The following is a 24,451-nucleotide window of genomic DNA, read 5'->3' as shown; positions in this document are numbered from 1 at the left end:
GGGTGAGGGGCAGAGCCAGCCCCGCGCAGCCCCGGGCATCACCCCACTAAATGCTTTGGTACTCAGTGCCCAGCTTGGAGGGGTCACAGCACGAAGCTGTCCTGTCTGCAGATGCCCCCAGCACTTGAGAGACAACACACATTTACCTCCATGCCATGCTCTTCCTGGCTCCAGCCCAGCCAGAAGGACCAACCTCTGCAGAGGCCTGCCCCACTCGGTGCATGCACCCTCCATGTCCCCATCCCAAATCTTCCCCTTTTCTGGTCCCAGCACAGCTGAGTCCCAGCAGAGGCTGCAGCCAGTCTGAGCTCTGCTGCTCTCAGGATGGAGCCGAGGTTCATCCATGGATTCCTTCCCAGCTCACCCCAGAACAGCCAGGAACAGAACATCTGGGAGCATCCCCTGCACCGCATCCCTGTGGGGCACAGCCTGGCCCACCATGGGGACACACAGGGTGATGGGGACCGGTCTCACCAGCACAGCCCAGTGCCCCCCAGCACCATGGGCTCCGTCTGCCTTCCCCTCGGCCCCGCGCCGGCCCTTCGGAGGTGCTGGCCGGCGGCCAGGCAGCCATTTCCTGGTAATCTAATAGCTGCAGCAGATGAACTGGAAATGCATTTCCTGCCACCCTGCTCTAAAGTTGTTATTAATGTAAGGGGAGAAGCAGCGCTGGCTCACGGGGACCGCAGCGGTGCCCCGCTCAGGCTGCGCGGAGCTGGAGGCGGGATGGGGAAACTGAGGCACGGGCAAAGGAAGCGTCTCACATGGAACAGCAGTTCAAAGGGGATTTGCCTCAGGGCAAAGAACCACCACGGGGGGGTTGGGAAGGCGAACTGCAGGAGATGGGGATGGAGCAGGGTGAGAGGAGCCCTGCCCCATGCTCCTGCCTGCTCTCCATACGGCACCTCATCCACCTCCCGCCTGGCTCCACGGCCTGGGCTGACCCCTTCCCAGCTGGCAAAGGGATGGCCCTGTCAAAACCCCCCACTCAGGTGCTCCTGGGTGAGGAACAGCCTCGAGCAGGCAGGAGACAGTGACAGTGCCGCCACGGTGGCGGGGGGGGGGGAGCAGGATGCTTCCCAGAGAAGAACTGGGGCTGGGACTCGCGTGTCCTCATGGCTCTATCTCAGCAGCAGTTCCTGTGTCCGCACACAATCCACAACCCTCAAGGGCTCTGCAAAGTACCCGCAGGGCTCAGCATCCCCCCCCCACTTCAGCACCCCACTTAGTCCAGCCCCAACATTCCCCCCGGACCATGTCACCAGCCCAGTGGGTGACATCCCTGCAGCCGGGGCTGGAGCTGTCTGCACAGCCCTTTTCCCACTCGGAGCCTGCTCCCTGCGCCAAGGCAGAGCTAAATTGGAGAAGCACACACAATGACCTCTTGTGGAATGTAGTATGAATATTTGATAGGGCTAATGTAATCATATCCAATCGATACAGGCAGGAATATCTCTCCCCCGCCCCACGCTCTCACTCTGCCCTGTCCCTTCCTCTCTCCCCTTCTCTCCCTCGCTCTCTCTTTCATTAATGCATTCTCCACTTTACATTATTTATTAACTTCCTTCCTTTTTTTTATTTAGAAAAAATAAATTAAATAACAGTGGTTACGTGGAGCTCGGCCCCTCCTGCCCCAGCGCTTCAGGCCAGGCTAAAACTTCCCTGACCTTCTCTCACCTCCTTATCTTCCTCAGCTGAGGCAAAGGCTCTGCCCCATGGCTGAGACCCCCCAACACCCCTCACAGCATATCCCACCTCCCCATTGGTGCCTGCTGTGCATGGCCACCCAGCACACGGCACAGAGACATGCCCAAAATGAAGCCCCCGAGGCGCAGGCGATGCCTCGGAGGTGGAGGATCTCCAGGTCTGGTCCCAGCTCCAGCACAGCCAGAGGGTTTCCCCAGCTGGAGCCAGTGGGGTGGGGAGGGTGATGATCAGACCCGTGGTGAGCAGAACCCTCACAAAACCTCACAAATCCCTTGCCCTAAAGGAATCAACAAGAAACCTGGAGAGGGGCTTTGGACAAGGGCCTATAGAGACAGGACAAGGGGAATGGCTTTAAACTGCCAGAGGGGAGATTGAGATGAGCTCTGAGGCAGAAGCTCTTCCCTGTGAGGGTGCTGAGGCGCTGGCACAGACTTTTCCCAGAGAAGCTGTGGCTGCCCCATCCCTGGCAGTGTTCAAGGCCAGGTTGGACACACGGGCTTGGAGCAACCTGCTCTAGTGGAAGGTGTCCCTGCCCGTGGCAGGGGGTTGGAACTGGATGAGCTTTGAGGTCCCTCCCAACACAAACCAAACTGGGATTCTGTGATTCCCAGAACAGCCTGGTATGTCCTGGCAGTCCAGGGATGCTCCCCACAGATGCTGCTGGTCTATGCTGCCCTGCCAGGGTGGGCTGAGCTCAGGGGCTTGCCTGGATGGGGACAACCCCGCTGTCTGCCTTTGTGCCAAGCATCATGACACCAACACCCCTCCAGGGTCATTCACTGGGACAAAGAGCCCCCAGGCTGCTGAGCCACATTCCTCTGCTCCGAGCAGGACCCAAGGGGCCGGGGAAAGGCTGGGGCAAGGCCAGGCTATGCTGCAGGCAGTGGGAAAGTCGGGTTGGATGAGGAAAGGGGCTGTGCAGCAGCCAAAGCAGTGACCCTGGGGCGAAGGGTATCCCTGGGGCAGGGGGAAGCTGAGGGGGAACCCCAGGGGTGCCCGAGGGGGATGGAGCCGGGGGCAGGCAGAGCTCCAAAATTCCTCCTCCATGAAGGAGCCATGGGGCAGAGCTGGGACATGGGACATGGGTCCCAGTGGGGCTCCAACCCTCAGCTCAGACTCAGGGAGCCACTGAGGTCCTGGGTTGAATGGGTCAGTCTCTGTGTGGCTCCCACCTGAATCACTCACCTTCTCCCACTCATCCCAGGGAGCCACTCTCCCCCTTCCCAGATTCCTGCCCTGGGGCAGCAGGAGCATCCACCCAGCACAGGAGGGGAAGTGTTGGCTGTGTCCAGGCTCGCCTGCCCCCATGGAGGCCACAGGAAGGTGCAGTTGCTGCCCCATCCCTGCCCCAGCACAGAGTGTCTGTCCCTCCAGGGACACCCCATTCCCATTTTCCCAGGGGGGGCAATATGAGGCTGGAGGTTTTATCATTCCCGGGAGTGGAGGGTGGAAGAGCAGGCTGGGACAGCCCCCGCTGCCCACAGCAAATGGAGAGGCCGAAGGAAGGACTTGTCTTGCCCACACTGGCCACCTCCTCCCTTCTTGGAGGACATCCCCAAGCACACATTCATGGGCACCAGGTCACATTCCTGACTCAGTTTACCACTTCTGTGCAGTGCAATGGCTTCATCTCAGCCTGCAGTGACTTGGGAAGGATCTTTCCTGCTCCCATGCTGTGGGACATGTGGAAGAGCCCCCAGGAATGGCCAGAGAAGGAGGTTGGCCACTGTGATCCAAGGCCACGATCCAAAGCATGTTCATTGGGTGGCATCGCAGAGCAGACTGGAAGGAGGGTGATGATCCAGCCTCAACATTGGATGCAGCTTCTCCTCCAGTGCTGGTGTCCCCAGGAAGTTTAGGGGATGTGGAATTTTGGCTGGGAATGGGCTCCCTGGGGAAAGCACATCCAGATCCAGCTGGGTCTGGCTGGAGAGAGCAAAGGACTGTCCATCCCCAGAGCAGGGCGGGCCAAGGGTTTCCCTCTGCCCCACTGAAGGGTTTCCATGGAGGAGCTGCATTTCCCCACCACTGGATCCCAGGATTCAGGGCACAGCGGAGGAAAGGCCACCAGGTCTCCCTGAGAACCGGCTGCAGCACTGGTGGGGACCTGGGGGGCAGTCCCAAACCAGCAGCTCCTCCATCACCTCAGGACGGCCCTGCCACCACCCGTGTCACACTGCCCGGCCCCAGCTTGGCTTTGCTGAAGCAGGAGGATTGATGGTGACGTCTGCTGATGGCCAGACTAGAGCAGGGGGGTCAGACAGCAGAGGCACAGGGGGAGGCAGGGAAGGAGCAGGAGGACCCTGGGGGATGGCAGCAGAGGAGGTTTGGATGCAGGGCAGGAGGCTGCGGTGGAGGAGACCTGCAGGGTTTGTCGGATCTGGAGGACTCACGGTGCTGGTGCAGCCCCTGCTCCCACCCCCCGGCGTGGACCCGCTGCCACACGGGAACCGACAGAGGCTCTGCCTTAATGGGAATCACTTATTGACCTGCAGAGCCGAGGGTGGAGGGAGCTCGGGAGGAGGAAGCACAGGGAAGAGCTCCAATTAGCAGCACCAGAGCTATACATTATCCTATCGGATCGGGGCAGTGAGCCAGCACTGTGGCTGCTGCATGCGGGGTGCTGGGGGGGACCTGGCCTCAAGCAGAGCCTGGGGACCCCCCGAGCACCACCCCCAGCACCCAACTCCACAGGGGGAGGCTGCCCAGATCATGGGAATGCTGTGCCAAGCACCCAGGGCTGGGAGAAGGGAGCCAGAGCTGGAGCCAGCCAAGCGGTGCTGGGACCGTGGAAGGGCAGGAGACATTGTGCCAAGGGATGGGCAGAGGGATCCTCCTCCTTGGCCACTTGTGCTCACTTCACTGAACCCAGGTGCCCACAGGGGTGTTGTGCATCATCTGAGCAATTCCCTCTTGCTTCCCATGACACTGAGATGCTGGAACAGATGAGGGAATGTGCTGCAAAGCAAAGACCACTGGGAACAAATGCTCCAAGGGCTGGAGCAGCTCTGCTCTGGAGCCAGGCTGAGAGAGCTGGGCTGGGGCAGCCTGGAGAAGAGAAGGCTCCTGAAGGGGAAACCTTAGAGTAGCTCCAGTGCCTAAAGGGGCTCCAGGAAACCTGGAGAGGGGCTTTGGACAAGGGCCTGTAGGGACAGGACAAGGGGAATGGCTTTAAGCTGCCAGAGGGGAGATTGAGATGAGCTCTTAGGCAGAAGCTCTTCCCTGTGAGGATGCTGAGGCGCTGGCACAGGGTGCCCAGAGAAGCTGTGGCTGCCCCATCCCTGGCAGTGTTCAAGGCCAGGTTGGACACAGGGGCTTGGAGCAACCTGCTCTAGTGGAAGGTGTCCCTGCCCGTGGCAGGGTGTTGGAGCTGGAGGAGCTTTAAGGTCCCTTCAACCCAAACCAGGCTGGGGTTCGATGCAGGTGTCCCATGAGCTGGGACAGGGGCAGACGCTGCCGCTCCAAGGGCAGCGCTGGAGCGGAGCAGTCGCGGTTCCAGGCCGGGCTCCCGGTGACGCAAGGGTGGGGGAAGCAGGTCCCGGCCTTTCCCAGGCTCTGCCGTGCTCCTGCTCCCGCTCCCAGCCAGTGGATCGGCCACTGGAGTGCGACCAAGGGGACAGCAGCCAGGACACAACAAACAAACATCCGAGTTTGGGCTTGATTCCTTCTTTCCTTCCTTCAAATAACCAGAGAGAAAAGAGACAAAGGGGGAATTAAATAATAATAATAATCTAAACCAAGTGAAATAAAGAAGCATTTGTGTTTCCATGGGGATGTGATGAATCCTTGGGAGTAGGAGGTTGGCTTCAGGGAGGAGTAACACGGGAGCAGGGAAGCCAGCGATGCCACAGCACCACCACCGGCACCCGGCGCAGGTCCCGCAGCTCCCCCCGCCCGTGGATCAAGCTCTGCACAGCCACAGCGAGGAGCAGCGCCCCTGCAGCCTGGCCTTGAACACTGCCAGGGATGGGGCAGCCACAGCTTCTCTGGGCACCCTGTGCCAGCGCCTCAGCACCCTCACAGGGAAGAGCTTGTGCCTCAGAGCTCAGCTCAGTCTCCCTCTCGCAGCTCATCTCGTTGCGCTCTGTCACCCAGGCCGGGCTGTGCGGGGCCGTGCTCGGGGCTGGGTGGTGCTGGACGGTGACATTCGTGTTGGGCCGAACCGAAACAGCTCCTGCCCCCCCTCCCCCGGGCATTTCACACACGTTGTACCCCACAAACACCCCCCTCCCTGCACTCTGCTCTTGCTGCTCCCGCACGCGCGGATCCCCCGATCTCCGCCCGCGCAGGAGCCGCCAAGGACACGGGCACGGGCTCCCCCCCGAGCCGCCGCTCGCAGGCACGGGCTGATCCCGCTCCTCCACCGGGCGCGGGACCCCGCCCCCAGCACTGAGCGGCCACTGCCTGTTTAAAGCCGGCCGCGAGCCCGTCCCGGGCAGGGGGTGCTGGAGGAATGGGGCGGGGGCGGAGCCCCCCGGTCCCGGCTCCTCCCCAGCACACGGGCCCCTTCTCGCCGACCTAGGCTGCGGGTGCGGGCGGAAAGCGCCGGGCACGGGGGGGGGTGCGGGGTGTCTGCCCTGGCCCCGCAGGTGGGGCACGGGCCATAAACGCGGGTGAGCCCCATCCCTGACCCCATCCCTGGCAGTGTTCGAGGCCAGGTTGGACACAGGGGCTTGGAGCAACCTGCTCTAGTGAAAGGTGTCCCTGCCCGTGGCAGGGGCTGGGGCTGCAGGACCTTTAAGGTCCCTTCACTCCACCACGGGCTGTGGTTCCGTGCCCACGCTCCGCACCCGCAGGGAGGCGCCGCCACTCGGGTGGGTGCTTTGTGCGTGCACGAGCCGCGGGCGCAGCCGCAGCCCCGGCTCTGGCTCGGGCCGGGGGGGGGACACGCGCTCCCGGCCCAGCGCCTCAGCCCCGCCCCGCGCCTGGCGCAGTGCGCGTGCGCGCGCCGGGAGGAGCGTCCGTCTCCATGGAAACCCCCCCGGGCCTGCGGCGGTGCAGCGCTCTGCCCGCCTCTCTATGGTATGTGTGCGGCGCTCTGCCCATAGGCCTGTGTCTCTATGGTACACGGGGTGCTCGATCCATCTCTCTATGATACACGTGGGACGCTCTGGCCACTGGCCTGCATCTCTGTGGTACATGGGATGCTCTATCCTCCTCTCTATGGTACATATGGACACTCTAGCCACAAGGCCTATGTCTCTATGGTATGAGCGGCGCTCTGCCTGCCTCTCCATTGTACACATGTGACGCTCTGGCCACTGCCCTACATCTCCATGGTACAATTGGCACTCTAGACACCTCTCTATGGTACACGTGCAACAGTCTAGCCATAGCCCTGTGTCTCTATGGCACACGGGATGCTCTAGCCATGTCTCTATGGTACATATACGACACTCTGGCCACAGGCCTGAGTCTCTATGGTATGAGCAGCGCTCTAGCCACCTCTCTATGGTACACATAGACAGTCTAGCCACTGGCCTCAGTCTCTATGGTATGAGCAGCACTCTAGCCACCTCTCTATGGTACACCTGCGACACTCTAGCCACAGGCCTGCATCTCTATGGTACAGAAGGCACGCTAGCCACCTCTCTATGGTACACGTGATGCTCTAGCCACAGGCCTGTGTCTCTATGTTACCCAGGGCACTCTATCCTCCTCTCTATGGTACAGGTGGACACTCTATCCCCAGGCCTGCATCTCTATGGTATGAGTGGCACTCTAACCACCTCTCTATGGTACACATGGACACTCTAGCCACAGTTCTGCATCTCTGTGGTACACAGGGCTGCTCTAGCCACCTCTATGGTACATGGGGCACTCTGGCCATCTCTATATGGTACATGTGCGATGCTCTGGCCGCATTTCTGCATCTCTCTGTTATGCAGGGCACTTTAGCCACCTCTCTATGGTAGATGGGGCGCTCTGTCCTCCTCTCTATTGTGCAAGTGTGACGCTCTAGCCTCAGTTCTGTGTCTCTATGGTACATGGGGCGCTCTAGCTACATCTCTATGGTACTCATGTGATGCTCTAGCTTCAGGCCTGCCTCTCTATGGCACATGGTGGGCTGTAGCCACCTCTCGATGGCACACGGGCGCTCTCGCCGCCCGCCCCACTCTCTATGGCCTCCGGGCGGTGTTCTGCAGCGCGTTCCGCGCTCGGGGGGCGGCTCCTCCCCGGGGCGGTTCCGGCAGCGGCGCTCCCGGTTCCGGCGGGTGTCCCGGGGGCTGCGGCTCGGGGCTCGCAGGGGCCGGAGCTCGGGGCGCGGCGGCGCCGCTCGAGGCCGGCGGGACCCGCTGCGGAGGCTCCGGCCGCCGGGAGGACCCGCGGAGCGCGCCTGTCCCCGCCGCCGCGCAGGTGACGGGGCTGCCCCGCGCGCTCGCTGCTGCAGCTCCCGCCGGGCGGGACCGGAGCTTCCGGCCGCGGCGGCTCCGGCGGAGCCCCGGCCCGCAGCAAAGACACCGCCCCCGGGGCGGGGCCGGGCAGGAGCGAGCGGCGGGAGGCGCCCCCAGAAGCGGCTCTTTGCGGGGCAGGGCGCGCCGCGGGGGCTCTGCCGGAGGAGCTCCGCGCAGGAGGCTGCAGGAAGCGGTAGGAAAGGGGCGCCCGGAGCCGGCGCTCGCCGCTGGGCGTGGGGCGGGCGGGCTCTTCCCGGCGCTCCCGGGGCGATGCAGCCGCTGCGGAGGGAGCTGCCGGGGCCGGGGGTGTCTTCAGCGGCTCCTGAGGCTCCAGCGGTGCCCGTGGGAAGCGCTGGCGGGGGACTCTGGGTCCGGAGCGCTCAGCCCGAACGCGGCGGCTGCAGCCCGCGGGGGGCAGGAGCCGCTCTCCGCAGGGCACAGCCGCCGCCGCCGGGGTCAGCCCTTGGCTCGGCCCCTTTGCTCCTGCCGGGGCAGCGGCGCTGTCCCAGGCCCTGCAGCGCTGTGCTCTCTGGCTGCTCTCCCCGTTGCTGCAGCAGCGGCGCTCGGTGGTGCCGGAGTGGCCTCGGCAGCGCTGGGGAACGGCTCGGTTTGAGGATCTTAAAGGTCTTTTCCAAGCTGGTTGGTTCTGCGCTGCCGAAGCGGCTGGAGGTGTCAGGCTGAGCTGCGGGCAGGGGCCCGGCAGGACGCGTCCCCTGCCTGAGGGTTGCGCACGATCGCTCAGGCTGCCTCGGCACTACAATGGGTTTCCCTTTTCTCTCTCTCTCGCTGAAGCCCCAAGGCCTATTGTGCTGCTGAAATCTCGTGTTTCTTGTGCATCAGAACCCTTTGCTTTAGCCGGATGCTCCAGCCCTGGAAAAGGGTGCGTGAGTGTCAGCAGCTGAGCACTCAGGAAGGCTCAGTGAGAAACAGGGAATTCCGTCTGGGATGCTAAAGAAGCCAGGAAGCCAGGCTGGCCATGCTGCCGCAGGTCAGGTCTGTTCACAGCACCAGCAGGTCAGGCCTCAGAGCAGCTGCCCCAGCACCAGCGCACCGGTTCCTGGAAGGCTTTGGCTAAAAGCTGGCTCCAGACCACAGATGTGTGGGGCTTCTCCTTCCGTGTGTGTTGGCATTGCTGAACCAGCTGGTTCCCAGGTTTTCCAGCTCAGGGTTTTCCTCTGCTCTCAGTGGGAATTGTGGGTTTTAGCAGAGCTCGAGGAACCGGCACTTGTGGCAGCAATGGGATGCTGCTGAGGGGCAGGCGGGAAGTCCCCTGGACACAAGCCCCTCCTGAGGCCCTCTCTTCCTTCCTCCTCCCCTCACAACGTGTCTCTTGGCCTCTCTCTCAAGGGAATTCCTCAGCTCACAACACGTTTGAGGTTCCTGCATTTCCTCCCTCTCACGGGGGGTCTGTGCCTGCTCCTGGCTTTCATCCACTGCCCGCTGGGCTCTGGGGCAGGATGAGCCACACAGAAGAGATTCACATGTGATGCCTACGCAGGACCTTGTCTTGCTTCAGCAGCAGGGCAGGCACATCTCGCTCTTCTCCAAGTCACTTGTGTTTCTGTGCAGGGTCCTTTCGTGTCTGCCTCCTCCTGCCCTTTCCTTTGGAATTCCAGGGGAGGTTTTGGTGTGGAATCTCTGGGCTGTTTTGGAGCTGCTCAAGTGAGCTGCCTGGAGCTGGTGACACGAGGGGAAGAGGAGGGCTGGGGAAAGAGCTGCCTGTTCCCATACCTGGTTCCAGCTGGGAGAGCTGTTGGCTCTGGTTGAACACAAAGGCAGAATGTAACCCCTCTGTGATCGTAGGGATTGCTGCAGCTCCTCTCAGGTTTAGGATCTCTTGGGAAGATTTCATTTAAGGCTTCTCTGTGCGCTGTTGGTGGTGTCTGTTTCCAGCAAGGGCAGCAGAGGAGCAGGCGGTCTCACTGATGAGGTTTGGTGTCTGGGTCACTCACCATTGCCTCTGTCTGTTCTCTGGTGAGTTTTGATACTGGGAGAGGATGAGATAAAAGGAGCATGTGCAGAAAGATAGAACCAGGGCTGAGCTGCCCCGGGCAGGGGCCACTTGCTAAAGGGATTTGGAGGTGAGCTCTGGGTCCTGCGTGAGGAGACACCAGGCACGGGCAAACAAGGTGTCTGCTCTTTCCCTCCCCTGTTGGGGTTTCTTGATACCAAAAACTGGGCAGAGCCTCCCCTCCTGTGCATCCTAAAGAACAGGCTGATGCTTCCTGATTCGTAGTGCTTGGTTCAGGGAGTTGAGTCGTTTCTTTGAGCTCTAAAGCCAATGCACATCATAGTCAAGTCCTGCTTTTCTGTAGCTGTGGCTTTGCTTCACTTGGTTGAGGTTGCACGTCAGAAGTGGAGAGTTCCTTTTCCTGTGTTGGATTTTCAGTGTGTGTGCTGGAAAGTGTTCTCACAGGGCTGAGCATTGGCTGGTCCACAAAGCCTCATCTTCTGCCTGGCTGGAGACCACCAAAGGGAAGAGCAAGTGCTGTGCTGTGTCTTCAGGGGCCTGGAAACTCTGGCTCAGGCTGTGTCAGTTCTCTGGTGCCCCAGTTCACTGTAGTGAGAATCCCGGAGTCTTTCAGGGTGTTGCAGCTCAGACAGTATCTCTGAGGAGTTTCATGGGCTTCGCAGCAGTGTTTGTCTGGTCTCTGCTCGCAAGGAACAAGTGACAGGACAAGAGGAAACAGCTTCAGGTTGCACCAGGGCAGGTTTAGACTGGGGATTAGGAGCAGTTTGTTCACTGAAGAGGTTGTCAAGCCTGGAACAGGCTGCCCAGGTCAGTGGTGGAGTCACTGTCCCTGCAGGTGTTGAACAAATGTGTAGAAGTGGCACCTGGGGACAGGGTTTAGTGGTGGCCTCGGCAGCGCTGGTTTAATGTTGGACTCAGTGACCTCAAAGGTCCGTGTCTGTGACTTGGCAGCTGATTCCTGCAGCTGCCAGGAGCCAGGGCTGCGTTTTGGCAGCTGCAGAACTCCAGCACTTCCAAGTTGGAATCTTTGTGCAGCGCTAAAGTTGCTGGTGACTCGAGGCCAAGAACCTTGTGAGCCTTTGCTGAAGGGGCACGTCTCCACCTCAGACCACGTTCTGTTAGAAAACTGTTTCCAGGCTTTTCCCCCAGAGCTGCCTCTGGTTTGGTTTGTTCCTGCCCAGCAAGCTGTAGTCTGAGAACATGGAATAGCTGATTTCATTGTTACCACCAACTTCCGAGAGCTCTGCAATCTCCAGCTCTGAAGTGGAGAAGCAGGTTGGGCAGCCCCAGCTCCAGCGTTCAGAGAGAAACACGGAGGAAAATCACAAGTCTTGGACAAGAAAAGCTTCCTGAGTCTGGGTCTCCCCGATGGTGCCACGTTTCTGTGCACTTGAGACCAAAGTGCTCTTAAATCCTGCTGGGTCGAGACCTGCCCTCCAAGAATGGATAACCAGGACAGGGTGTTCCATGTGGCTTCACATCGTAACACTTGGAAGGTTTTTGCCCTTGAACTGAGGAGTTGTTACAGATCTCCCTCTGAGAAATGGTCTCCTCCAGCCTAAGATTAACTGGTTGGATTCTCTTCTATGCTGGTGGTGTCCTTCAGCAGCAGCAGAGATCATCCTCCTCCTCCCTCCTCCTCCTCCTCAGTGTTTTGATGTTCTTCTAGAACTGACCTAATCCCTGGATTCCTCTAGTTCCTGTGTCTCTACCCCAGGTCACTTTTCTTTCTGTCCCTGAGCAATGTAGTTCTGCCCAGGATGGGGAATTCAAACTGGGGAGGCCAGACAGGGGCTGAGACCTGCAGTAGATGAGGCTTCGGCAGCACAAGAGCATTGAGCAGGAGCATTGAGCAGGCGGCGGTCCCTTCTGGAATTGCTTTGCCCGATAAATCCTGGGCTCTCATTTGTTTCCCAGGACCGTTTTCTGCTGTGATTTATGGGGGTCACAAGAAGGAGACACGCTATGTGTGCTGCTGCTGCAGCTGCTGGACGGGGTGGGCTGAGGTTGGGTAGGGAGCTCCCTGAGGCCCTGACGGTTCGTCGCTGTCGGTGTGTGATGGGCAGGAGCTGGGGGCAGGCAGGGCTCACATGTGGCACCGGCCCCTGCTCCTCTCCTGCCCTTATCAGCCAGAAACGGGGGGAGGCCGACAAGAGAGAAGAGGCTGAAAATGGGCCTCCCAGCCCTCTTCAGCCTCTGCTTTCCTCCCACCCACTTCTCCCCTCCTCAGTGCACGAGCTCTCTCTCACCTCTTGTGTCTGTCTGTCAGTGATGATTGTGGGGATGATTCCAGCTTTCCCCAAGTGCTGCCAGGGCCTAGCGTGGGGATGTGAGGCTGGGGGCCGGGCTGGGCAGCAGCAGCCCCCGTGTCACCCCATGTGTGTCACCCATGTGTGTCACCCATGTCACCTGTTCTGTCCTGTCTCTCCCAGCAGCTCGGGATGTGGCGCCGGAGGCTGGCGGGGCTGCTCCGGCTGCGCGGCAGCTCCAGCCCTGGCTCTCTGCGCCCGCCCGGTGGCACCAGGCCCATCCTCGCTGCTGCCGCTCGCTGCCACCACACGGTGCCGGAGTCCCTCAAGTGTGCCTGGCAGTTACACCGCGACCACCTCGGTACGTGCTGGCTCCTGTGTCCCTGCTCCCAGCCTGTCCTCACCCCTGTCCCTGGGAGTGATTTCAGTTACCTGTGTTCTGAAATGGGTTGTGCTAGAGGGGTGCATGCTGGGCTCAGTGTTCCATGTTCCCTTTGGAAATTCCCAAAGGCAGGACTGACTTTTGTACTGGGTTTGGAGGTGACTTGGCAACTGAGGCACAAGTTTCCCCAGGACCTGTTTGGTCTGGTCCAGCCTCTGCTGAGGCCAGTTAGATGTTGGTACTTGGGTCACTCGGAAGCAAGGGGAATTGCTTGGTCCTTTATCCAACACAGTGGCCCCAGGAAAGAATATTGTTGTTTTCCCATTGCAAAGTGACCTTGGATACTTGGATTCAAAGCCGAGTGGGACTAGAGCAGGAAGCGCTCTCCTCTTTTCTCCGCTGGCTCCCCCTTCTGAAGGGCTTTGAGCATTCCCAGGCTGTCTGAGGATGGAACAAGGAGGAGAGGCTTTAACACTAAATGGATATCAAGGCCTTGCCTCAGGGTATTGGTGGGGACTGTGATGTTTGTGTGGTTTGGATGTTGGGGTGATTATTTGACTCTTACCTGTATTACTGAACTGGGGTCTGCAGCTAGGTTATGTACAGCTCTGAATTTACTGCTTATTGAAGAGAGATGATAGAGGTGAGTATGTGACCAGCATGTTAGCTCTGCTCCTTCCTGCTGCAAGGTGAGCTAGGTAAGAAGGAAGCCCATGGCGAAATCAGTGACAGCCAGGCCTTCCATGAAGACCCTCCATAGTGTGACAAACCGGCTGTGTCCCCCTGTCAGTGGGATCCTAACCTGTGGGCTCAGTTCTGGGTGGTGGTTCTGCCTGTTGGCACCAGCGCAGCTCTGAGCCCGGCCTCCTCCGCAGAGCTCAGGTACGCCAACACGCTGATGCGGTTGGACTTCGTGTGGCTGCGGGACCACTGCCGCTCCGCCTCCTGCTACAACGCCAAGACCAACCAGCGCAGCCTGGACACGGCCAGCGTGGACCTGGCAATCAAACCCAAGGCTGTGCGAGTGGATGAGGCCACGCTCTTCCTCACCTGTAAGTAGCAAAGCGCCTGCTCCATGGTTTCTGGGCCACCAGCCCTGCTCGGAGGGAGCCTCCATGGTGGATCCTGCTCTAAGGTGTGCTGGGAGAGGGCAGCCTTGTCTCTAAATGAGTAGCTCTTTGGGAAGAGATCTGGCCATAAGCAGATTTTAAACAGTTGCTGTTCCTGCAACATGTCTCAGTTTTAAATGTGTGTCTGTGTTTCTTCCCCCTCCTCCCCAGCCCTTTTTGGGTAGAGGTGTGAGTATCTTCAGCGTCTGGTGTTTCACTGGTTTGTTTGAACCCAGCAGCAATGCAGGGAGTGAACAAGAAACTGTTGGGTTTCTTTTCTTTCCTATTTGAGCTGGTATCCCTGGTCAGAACTTGCATTTTCTGACCTTTCTCCTCAGTTGCTCTCTCCCTTCTGTTGTAACTTGCCTTTATTTATGGGCTGGTCTTCAGTGCTCAACTTCTCCTTGGAGTCCTGTCAGTAGAAACCAGAACCACTGAAGTTGAGGCCCTTGGCTCTGAATTTGGCTCCTTGCAGCAACAACGATGCTTTCAGGACTCGCAGCCTTAACCAGACATTATTTTGGCTGGCATCAGGGTGCAAAGAATCTGTCACCAAACCAAATTAACGGGGTGAGGACTGTCCCAGACTGGTGGTTGTGCTGATCGTGACCTGGGGTTGTGCAGTGCTCTGGTGGTGACTGTGACTCTGGTCCCTCTCCTCAGGGCCGGATGGGCACGTGACGCGCTACGGGCTGGAGTGGCTGGTGAAGAACAGCTACGAGGGGCAGAAGCAGCAGGTGATGCACCCCCGGATCCTCTGGAACGCCGAAATCTACCGCCAGGCCCAGGTGCCTTCCGTGGACTGCCGGAGCTTCCTGGAGACGGATGCGGGGCTGAAGGAATTCCTGCAGAACTTCCTGCTGTATGGCATCGCTTTTGTGGAGAACGTTGCTCCCACCAAAGAGGACACAGAAATCGTGGCGGAAAGGATCAGCTTGATCAGGTAACTGGGGCTGCCCTGGGAATGCCGCCGAAGCTGTGTCAGGAGCTGTGAAGGGCAGACTGCTCCGTTCTTCCTTGGGAAGGTGCTGCTGCCTCGTCCTGCACGTCGTGCAGTGTGGCCTGGTTTGCAAAGCAAAGGTCTGGGTCTCCCACAGCCTCTGCCTACTGTGCTTGAACCGAGATGGAGTCTTGCACTGTGGGATCTGCCTCTTCCTAGGGGAGAGCCTGGAGTCACGAGGCTGTGGAGCTGCCTTGGGAGTGTGTGGTGACGTTTGTGACAGTGGGACTGCACACGGAGCGGAGTGACTGGAGGAAGTGGCCTGTCTGGGAAGAGTAGAGCTTTGCAAAGAGAGACATTTCCTGTTGTGACTTGGAGCCAGGGAGATCAGAACCAGTTTGTAGCTTTCACTGAAGAAAAACAGTGAGAAATGTTTCTGCTGTGTTTAAAGCAGCCCAAGAGCATGGCAGGACAGGGTTTGAGTTTCAATTCTTACCAAGCTGCAGAAACACTTGAACTTGCCTTGGGCCATTGGGAGAGGAGGGATTGCTTCTAATGAGTAGAAATAAATAGAAATGAGGGGCTTCAAGGCACATCCAGGCAGCTTTTTGCTCCAGGTACCCTCCCGTTGTAGCCCCTGAGAACTGTTTGTCCCTCTGTCTATCCTTCTGTGCATGTTGCAGGGGGGAAGGTGGCTGAAAACTCAAGATCCTGAGAACAAGAAGCAGGCTCGTTGCTGGCTGGGTGCAGGCAGGGGCTGGCTGTGCCCTGGCAGCTCCTCGTGCCGCTCAGGGGCTTCCTTGGTTTGACAGTTGCCATCAGTCTTTTGGGGAGGAGAGTGAGAAGCTGAACCCTGGAGGATGCATGAGGAGCACCTCACAGCTCTTGACAGTGTGAATGTCATTGTTCTGCTTTAATTTCCTCTGTAGGGAGGCTGGAGGGGAGTGACCTCAAAGCAGGAGAGGATCTGCTTTCCCACCCCTGCTCCCTCAGCACGTGCTGGAAATGCCTGTCCCTTTTGCAGGGAGACCATTTACGGCAGGATGTGGTACTTCACCTCGGACTTCTCCCGGGGAGACACTGCCTACACCAAGCTGGCTCTGGATCGTCACACAGACACAACCTACTTCCAGGAGCCCTGTGGGTGAGTGCTTCTGCCGGGGCTTCATTGTCTCCAGTGCTGCTGATGCATTAGGCACTCAGCAATTCCAGGTCCTGTCTGATCCCTGTGCAGTGGGGCAGCCTGTAGATCACTTTTTCCTATGCTTGGAACTTCTGGGCCTTCCAGAATGCAGGCAGTGAAGGACTTGGCTGTTAGATAGTGGCTGCAGCTTGGTATTGCTGTGGTTCAGGTGGTCCTTGTAGCGGCTCAGTGCTGTGGTCGTTCCTGTGCTACCCTGAAGCTTCTCTGACAGTCTCTTCTCAGAGTCTCTGAGGTGCCACACAGCGTCCATGGGAGTGAGCAGCTGGGTTGAGGTGTCTTTTGGGTCCATCTGGCAAAGCACAGCTCCCCCTGCAGCAAGTGTCCCTCATGAGCTGTTGCACAAAGCTGCTGCTGGAAAAGTTTGCTTTGCCCTTGCCCTGCTGGCCAGGGCAAACCCTCCTCACCCTCATTGGTGCTGGCTCTGTGCTCTGAGGAGCTTTGGGAGAGGAGGGAGAGCAGCTCCCCTTGGCACAGCGTGGAGAGGTACCTCAGAGGCCCTGCTCACCTTGCTCTGCACCAGTTCACACGGGTTGGGGGCTGCATTTTGGCAGGGGTGCAGCCCTGCAGGTAGGCAGAAGCCAGGCTCCCCCAGCCCTGCGAAGCTCACACCCGTCTGTGCTTTAAAAAGCAGTTTGTAGCTGCAGCATTGGTTCACAAATGCTGTTCGGCAAACTGCTCTTCTGATACAGCCTCTAGGGTGTGAGTTTGATACCCAGCTGGAGATGGAAAGGCAGCAGATCATGGCCCATGGGGAAGTGCAAGACACTTTAGGCTTAATTTCTAGCCTAAACTGTTTTTGTCTGCTTTCATCTCAGTCAAATGGGGAAATAGCCTGGGGAAGACGGATGGAGGTGCTGTGATCTCCTGCAATCCAAGGTACAAAGAGAAGTCACCCAGTGCACGCCTCCTGCCCCGGGGCAGGATCAGCTCTTCCCAAGTGAGGCTGTAACTTGCTAAACATCTTAATGGGAAGGGTCTGCGGTGCAGAGCTGGAAAAGCAGAGGAGGACTCAGGGCGAGATCTGTCGACTGCAGGTGGGTCTTAGAGCAGCCCTTCAGACCAGGACCCTGAGCCCTGTTTGTGCCTTGCCAGGCAGGAAGCTTTTGGGAATCAGCTCAATGTCAGGAGCAAAGTCAATGGATTTGGTTGTGCTCTGTGCAGCTGGAAGTACACAGAGCACAGGTCCTGCCCCACACTGGATGTAGTTGGCTTCTCTGTTTTCAGTTAACAGCTGAGTGCAGAACCCATGTGCTGCAGTGACCTGCATGATGTTACCAGCTTGGCTGACTTGGTTTAGGAGCTCACAAAGTCTTCCCCAACATCAAATAAAACAGTAATGAGTAATCAGAACTTCAGCCTTCAAAAGGGCTTTGATGTAACTGCTCGGTGCCAGAACTACAGAGCTCATTAGCTCTTTTTGTATCTTTCTTTTCCACTTGGAATGGTTCCCTTCAGGTAGGGAACCTTCCATCTGCAGCCAACTGAAGTGCATCAAGCAAAGGCAACATGGGCTCAATTAGCAGGGCTAACCATTAATGCTTGCAGTTCTGCAAAGCCACAGTTGTGCAGGAAGAACATGAATTTCTGGCTTTCCTGGGCCCCCATCTGTGCCAGAAATCCCTTCTTCCCAGCCTCTTTCAGACTTTCTTCCAAAACACTTGAGTCTTTGACCTGCTTCTAAGTGAAATGAGGTGTTTTTCAAGAAAGATGTGTTCATTTCAAAGCTTCCCCCCACTGCTTTGGCTGAAACCTGACAAGTATCAGGTTAAGTTATTACAAAGGGTAGAGGATAGAAACCCCCCAGGCTACGGGAAACACTGCAACATTATCCAACTCCTCAGGTACCAAAGAGCCTGCCCAGAAAAGAGGCTTTCTCAGAGCCCTGAGCTGCAGGAGGAGGTTGTTGCCTTTGGGGCACAACGTCCTTTGCTCCAGTGCTCGTGCACTGACTTTGTAAAGGGTGAATAGAGCACCCAGGAGAAAAGGTGCTGGTGAGGGTGGAACTGGGAGGTGCTGCCCCATCCCCTGCTGTGGGGCTGGGTTCAGAGGCCCTGAAGGGAGAGCAGAAGATAAAGGCTTTCCAGGAGGTCACAATTCATTTTCTAAAAAGGGGGGGTGGCACACTGGGAAATGGGGAGTAGCTGGCTGGAGACAGCTCATGTGTGTTTGCTCCTAACAGCACATTGTCCACCTTGCTTGGACAGAGGAAAAGAGAAGCTTTAGAGAAGTAATGGAAGGACAAAAGCTGAGTTAGATCGTTTCCCACTAGGGAGGGATGTGCCTGTAGGTAAGCTGCTCGCTGGGGACTCTTCCAGGCTTTCCAAAGGGTCTTTAATGTGTTGCCTTGTGGGAGACCATAATATATGTGCCTTTGAATGAGAGTCACCCTGGACTCCCCTGGTACTTCCTAACAACTTCAGCAGCACAACCAGCATTTCTTTACTGTCCTCCTGTTCTGAGATGGTGTCGGGCAGTTGGGTTTATGCTGTGGAATCACTCCATTGTACTGCTTGAATAGACATTGGATGACATGCGCCTCATCCTGCTCCACTGGAAATCTCCCAGACTCATGTCACTTGCTTTGGGAGGCAGTGTGGGCAGTCAGCCTGCTCAGGAAACAAAATGGGTGAGATCAGGCCTTAAGGACGGGCGGGTACAGCCGTTACTTGCTGCTCTGTCTCCATTCCCTGGCAGGCCTCAGTGAAACCAGAAGGGTGGTTGCACCCACCTACATCTGATGGGGAGCACCTTCAGGCCACGGGACAGGCAGCCAAGGTGTCTCCATGCTCTGGTTTCTCTTGCCCGTGCAGCATCCAAGTGTTCCACTGTCTGAAGCACGAGGGCACGGGCGGGCGGACGCTGCTGGTGGATGGTTTCTACGCGGCGGAGCAGGTTCTCCAGCACGCCCCGGACCAATTCGAGCTGCTCACCAAGGTCCCGCTGAAGCATGAGTATGTTGAGAATGTGGGAGACTGTCACAACCACATGATTGGAATTGGGCCAGTTCTCAATGTCTACCCCTGGAACAACGAGCTTTATCTCATCAGGTAACACCCATGTGAGGCCTCTTGCTAATGGGGAGGAGAGAGGATTGGGGCAGACAGCAGAGGGTTTCAGGAGGTACCCTAAACTAAAATGACATCTTCTAGTGGAAGGTGTCCCTGCCCGTGGCAGGGGGTTGGAACTGGAGGAGCTTTAAGGTCCCTTCAACCCAACCCAGTCTGTGGTTCTATGAAAAACCAACCTGTATTTGCAGGGCAGGGGTGAAGCCACAGGAACAGCCCACGTTTCCTCCTGGGCTGTGCACCACTGCTTTAGAGGAGGTGTCAGAACCACCCATAAAACGATGGGTGTCAGTGCTGAGCTCTGGCTTTTCCCTCCTCTCATCCTCACTTTAGCTCCGTGCCCCCATCTGTCTTCATTGGAGAGGTAGTAGGATTCAGCCCTTCTTTGAAAAAGCCTCTAGGAATCAGCCTGGCGTACAGAGAGAGTGTGGACTGGTCCATTTCCACAGGAAATCTGGGCTGCTTTGTGGAATTCCAGCCTGGCTTAGTGCAGGAGCCTGTCCAGCACTGCTGTGCGTTTTTATTCTGACAGCCCATGGCCTCGCCTGTTGCTGTGGCACATCCTTCCATGGGACACCAGCAAGAACTGTTTTACACTTGATAGTAAACTCCTCCTTGCTCCCAGTGCTGGGTATTCTCCTCAAAGTCCTACACTTGCAGTGTAACCTCCCATGTCATCTCTCTGGCCTCCCTTAAATACCGCGTAATCCCCCAGGCTCCTGCGGTTCCCTGTGGGAATACCTGGCTGTGCTCGTGGAGCCACGTGGGCAGTCTCTGACCTCTTCTTTGCTTGTAGATACAACAACTACGATCGTGCTGTCATCAACACGGTGCCGTACGATGTTGTGCACCGCTGGTACGCTGCTCACCGCACCCTCACCGCAGAGCTCCGGAGACCAGAGAACGAGCTCTGGGTCAAACTGAAGCCAGGCAAGGTAGGGCTTGGAGCTGGGAGGCTCGCCTGGGTTTGGTGCAGGGAGGGAGGCAGGGCCCTTTGGATGTACAGGCTTCCTGCCACTAAGGTAAATGCTTCAGGCAAGCTCCACGTACTGCAGTTTTCTTCATAGCTCTTCCAAGGTGGCCTGTATTGCAGCACTGGTATCTGTGTGTGGGGGGGGGGATGTGTTCCTCCTGTCCTAAAAGAATACGAGCTTCCAGGTAAGGCAGAAATGTTTAGCTCAAACTCTGCCTCAGGGGAAGGTTAGTCCCAGCTAGAGGAGGGGAGAAAGATCTTCCCAGTCACTGCAATGAGGACCCTTAGAACAGAGGGGCTGGGAACACTTAGTGTTCAACCTCTAACGTCTTCCAGAAGAAACTTTCAGTGTGATGGAAATACAAAGGTGTAGGAAGCTGAATTTACTTCTGCTCTGAGATTATCTTTTAACCCTCACATTGCCAGTGAGTCGTAGGAGATCTGGGCAGTGTCCCAGGAGCAGCCAAGATGCCTTAGCACGCCTTGGTATTGGAAAGAAAAAGCTCTGCCCTGTGCTTTGAAAGGCTGATGCTGGGTTCAGCTTTGGAGGAACTTGAAGAGCCGGAACCACAATTGTAGACCTGAGGGTGTTGCAGTGCGTAGCTTCTTCCTTCAGCTGTGTCTGCTTGAAGGGGTTTTATTCCTTCGGGGGCTAGATTCAGCCTGAGCCCAGGGCCCCAGAAATCAAAGGGTCCAGTGGGAAAGAGGGTCATCTTAGAGCCCCCACACCCCTCTGTTCCCGAGGATGCCAGGGGGAAGTGACACTCTAGAGACAGGAGATGGCCCTTTCTGTTGCTGGTGAGCTATTGCCCAGTGTCTCCAGTAAAAAAGCAAAGAAACAGCCCAGAATGTGTCTCTGTGCTTTGCTAGCCCTCATGTTTTAACTCCTGGTGAGCAGCAGAGCAGAACTGCTGCTTCAGGTAGAGCAGCTGTGCTAGATCCCATGAAACATCTGCCTGTGGTCTCATGTGCTGTGTGCCAGCGGTGAGCAGGAGGGCTCATGCATGAGGGACCTCCAGCTTCCAGACCTGTCCTGCCAGAGGGTCCTGGCCATGGTGGCTGCCCTGCTGATGGCCTCCTCTCTGCTTCTGCAGGCCCTGTTCATAGACAACTGGCGTGTGCTGCACGGGCGGGAGGCGTTCACTGGGTACCGGCAGCTCTGCGGCTGCTACCTGACGAGGGACGACGTGCTCAACACCGCACGCCTGCTGGGGCTCCGGGCCTAGCCCGGCCACGTGCACGGGGGGACACAGGGACCTGCTGGTGTCACCCCCATGATGTTGCACATACCTCAGACACCTCCACCCTCTCCAAGCCGTTCCCGGTGCCTGCGAAGGAGAGGGAGCAGGTGGAAGCCAAAGGGAGTTGCAGGAGCTCTGTGGGACCCTGTTCTGCCTTTGAGCACAGCCACCTCTTGCTGTCTGCACCCAGCCTGGTTGGTCCAGCCCCTCAGACTGTCTTGGCTCTGCCCAGGAAGGGCTAATCACTCCATGGGAAGTGCTCCTCCAACCAAGTGCCTTCAGGATTTGGACTCTTTGCATTTATCCCTGCTGTTCAGCCTTTGGTCAGCTGGAGTTCCAGGTTTTGGGGTGTTTTTTCCAGCAGAGCAGAATGGAAATCTTTGGGGCCTTGTCTCACCCCAGGCTGGACTTCAGCCCTTCTAGAGAAAAGGAAAATCTTTGGCCTCTATTTGATGTGAACATGCCACTACTCAACTTGGGGGCTGTCGGCATATTTCAGTGGCTTCTTAAATATACCACACACCCCTAGGACAGTGGCTGATACAAGCCATGCCGCTGGAGAGGTGGCCTGCAAAGAGAGAACCCCATCTAGTGAGGGTATTTCTGAAGAGGTTTAGGTTAGAAGGAACAGGGGAAGTAGCAAGAGCTGCATGTCGGGAAGGAGAGCTGTGTTAGATGAGGGATGTGGGTCTCGTGTTTCCTGACTTCCAGTATCGTAACACATGTGTTCTTGTGCTCAAATCGAGTGTGAAGGCTCAGCAGCCACAGGATTTGACAGATTTCCCCTTGTGCCTGCTCCTTCACCTTTCCTGAAGAAGGGGTTTGTGTAAGGTGGTCATTTCACCAGCTGCTGGATGGGGCTGACCAGTTTGGGTGGTGCTTTCACCAGATCCTCCTGTGTATGGAGGCAGTGAACACAGAGGTGCCTTTCAGCTCCAGCTAGCTGGGGCATAAACTGGTCTGGCACATGGAAGGGACACAGTGTAAGGAACAAAGGCAAATCCTGTTGTTATTAGAAACACTGGAATTCTAGAAACATGGGAATTTAAGAGCCAAGAGGGGATTTTAGGATTTGTGTCTTCAGGGGTGTCTGCTCTGCTCTGACTAGACCTTAAACCAGGGCTGGTCCCTTTCACCCCTGGCCCTTCTGTGTAAGCAGGATGCTCTAGTGTCCAGGGTACATGTGCTACATTTGCTGCCTTCATTTAATCTAAACACTGACTATATAGATCCTAGTGCTGAGAGACACCTGCAAGTGTGGCCTGAGCTGCCTGACACTGACTTTCACAGTATTTCCCACTGCTGCAGGCACCAGGAGCTTCCCAGTGAAGGCTTGTCAGGGAGCTGTGCATCAGAGGGGGGGTGAGAAAGGGAAACATGAGCGATGGTGGCAGGTAACAGCAGCCTGAAGTGAGGTGGCTTCTGTCAGGTACATCTCCCAGGGACTGTGAGCAGCAGCCTCGGGCACAGGCAGGAACTGGAGTATTCCTCTAGGCCGAGGCAGTGAATTCCCTGAGCAGCTTGCAGCATCCAGTGTGTTACTTCCTTTGCCAGGTTCTCCTTGGGTGCCAGTTACACCAGCACAACTTAGCTGGGCAGTTTTACAGGGCTTCATTGATGGTGTGGAAGTAGCAAACCCCAATGGTTCCATACACCATCCCTCTCAGGTGCTCTGGGGTTGGCTTCCCCCTGTGCTGCTGGGTGAATCCATGGCTGGAAGTGTGGTGGTGACAACAAACCATCTCTGTGCTCTGAACCAAAGGATCAGTATTTGAAAGCCTGCAGCGGTGGAGCCCTCTCACAAATTATTTGAGGGTATTGAGAGTTCCTGAGATCTTTTCGCCTCCCTGTGCCCCCAGGATGCGAGGGGAATACTGTGGAAACCTTCCTCTGGGGACATCAGCTTTACCTGCCACTGCCCTGAGCTGGAGTGGGCAGGGCTGGGGCTGGCACAAGTGTGCTGGTGACAGGTCATGGTGACACAGGTGCCCTGCTGCCAGGGAACGTGGTGCTTGTCACTGCCCATCCTGTGGCTGCTGCTGCCAAGGGCTTTGCTTTTCAGACACCAACCTCCTCTTAGGAGCCAACACACTCCTCAGGGGGCCTGAGTAATCTCTCTGGGGGGCTGAAATTGCTTATGGTGAATGTAGAAGAAACCCATTTCCTCATCGGTGTTACTCTAATTTAGCCACTCCAGCACTAAACTGTGGAGTGGAGACAGCTCTGTTCAAATCCTGAGCTTCATCTCCCCCACTTCCCACGAGGGCAAAATTCTTCCTGTGCAGCTTTATTTGGAGGACCAGGGCTTCTTGGCTGTCAGTGCCTGTGCGAGCCGGGCACTTGCTGTGCGTGTCATGGAACAGACTCTCTCTGCTCTAATGATACTGGATCAGGTTTTGTAATCGAGCTCTTTCAGTTCTTTCAGCCAATAAATGATGAACTGCTTCCTTCTCCTTCCCCTTCCCCGGCGATCCAATGGACGTGTTTAAGACATTTTCCAATGCTAAGCACCCAGGTCTCTAAATAAATGATTTACAAAGTGATCATCTTAACAAAATATACATTTCAGGCAATCAGGAGCTTGAAACCAAGTCTGTATTGCCCATCAGTGTGGAATAAACGCGAGGAGCAGTAAGCAAGGCAGCGCGGTTGCATTCTCATCGTTCGTTCTTCCATCGGCCACAAGGTGGCAGAAGATGCAAGGAATTGTCCCAGCCCGACGTGGCTTTAGAATTCGCGGTGCCCCATAGAACCCCAGCCTGGGTTGGGATGAAGGGACCTTAAAGCTCCTCCAGTTCCAACCCCCTGCCACGGGCAGGGACACCTTCCACTAGAGCAGGTTGCTCCAAGCCCCAGCACTGGTGTTTTGTCTCCTCAGGGTGCCCCTGGGACCAGTCCCCCCCCTCGTGGCTGTGCAGCACAGCCCCTCATTCAGCTCTCAGTGCTCCCAGAGTGTCAGGGTGGTGAAACCAGAGTCCCCCCATTACCTGCTGGTCACACCAGGAACCCCCATTTGCCCTCAGTACACCCCAGAGCTTCCTGTTCCCTCCCAGTATGCCCCAGAGTCCTCAGCTCACCTGTGGGTCACAGGGCTGTGCTGGTGCGTCCCACAGCTCGTTCCCCCCCGTTAGCTCTTGGGTCCTGCTGGTGCCTTCCCCTCCTCATGGGACCTGGGCAAAGACAAATTGTGGCTGCCCCATCCCTGGCAGTGTTC

At 57.3% G+C, this 24,451-nt stretch overlaps 1 protein-coding gene across 5 annotated transcripts; it reads left to right on the top strand.

Moving 5' to 3' along the window:
* Nucleotides 1-7,944: 7,944 nt before the first annotated feature.
* TMLHE (trimethyllysine hydroxylase, epsilon) lies at nucleotides 7,945-23,880 on the top strand. 5 transcript variants are annotated; one of them, XM_030497344.2, is made up of 8 exons: nucleotides 7,945-8,295; nucleotides 12,507-12,684; nucleotides 13,581-13,757; nucleotides 14,478-14,757; nucleotides 15,779-15,898; nucleotides 18,769-19,005; nucleotides 19,820-19,958; nucleotides 21,091-23,880. In XM_030497344.2, the coding sequence occupies exons 2-8, from the start codon at nucleotides 12,516-12,518 to the stop codon at nucleotides 21,220-21,222; spliced, it is 1,254 nt and encodes a 417-aa protein (XP_030353204.1). In that variant the 5' UTR covers nucleotides 7,945-8,295; nucleotides 12,507-12,515; the 3' UTR covers nucleotides 21,223-23,880. The 5 variants fall into 5 exon arrangements, with proteins under 5 accessions (XP_030353204.1, XP_030353205.1, XP_030353202.1 ...); XM_030497345.1 differs by having other exon boundaries at nucleotides 8,123-8,295; nucleotides 12,510-12,684; XM_030497342.1 differs by lacking the exon at nucleotides 7,945-8,295 and adding an exon at nucleotides 8,947-8,982 and having other exon boundaries at nucleotides 12,510-12,684.
* The last annotated feature ends 571 nt before the right edge of the window (nucleotides 23,881-24,451 follow it).

This window comes from Strigops habroptila, chromosome 9 (genome assembly GCF_004027225.2).
Source record: "Strigops habroptila isolate Jane chromosome 9, bStrHab1.2.pri, whole genome shotgun sequence".
Lineage (NCBI taxonomy): Eukaryota > Metazoa > Chordata > Aves > Psittaciformes > Psittacidae > Strigops > Strigops habroptila.
Note: the sequence above shows the minus strand (reverse complement) of the source record. Positions and strands in the feature narration are given on the sequence as shown.

What these genes read in the sequence shown, in the direction of transcription:
- TMLHE (XM_030497342.1), top strand. Translation starts at nt 8,962, where the DNA reads ATGCTCCAGCCCTGGAAAAGG. An exon ending in TGCTCCAGCCCTGGAAAAGG is followed by an intron (nt 8,983 to 12,509) that starts GTGCGTGAGTGT and finishes CTCTCCCAGCAG; the next exon opens with CTCGGGATGTGGCGCCGGAG. An exon ending in TACTTCCAGGAGCCCTGTGG is followed by an intron (nt 15,899 to 18,768) that starts GTGAGTGCTTCT and finishes TTGCCCGTGCAG; the next exon opens with CATCCAAGTGTTCCACTGTC.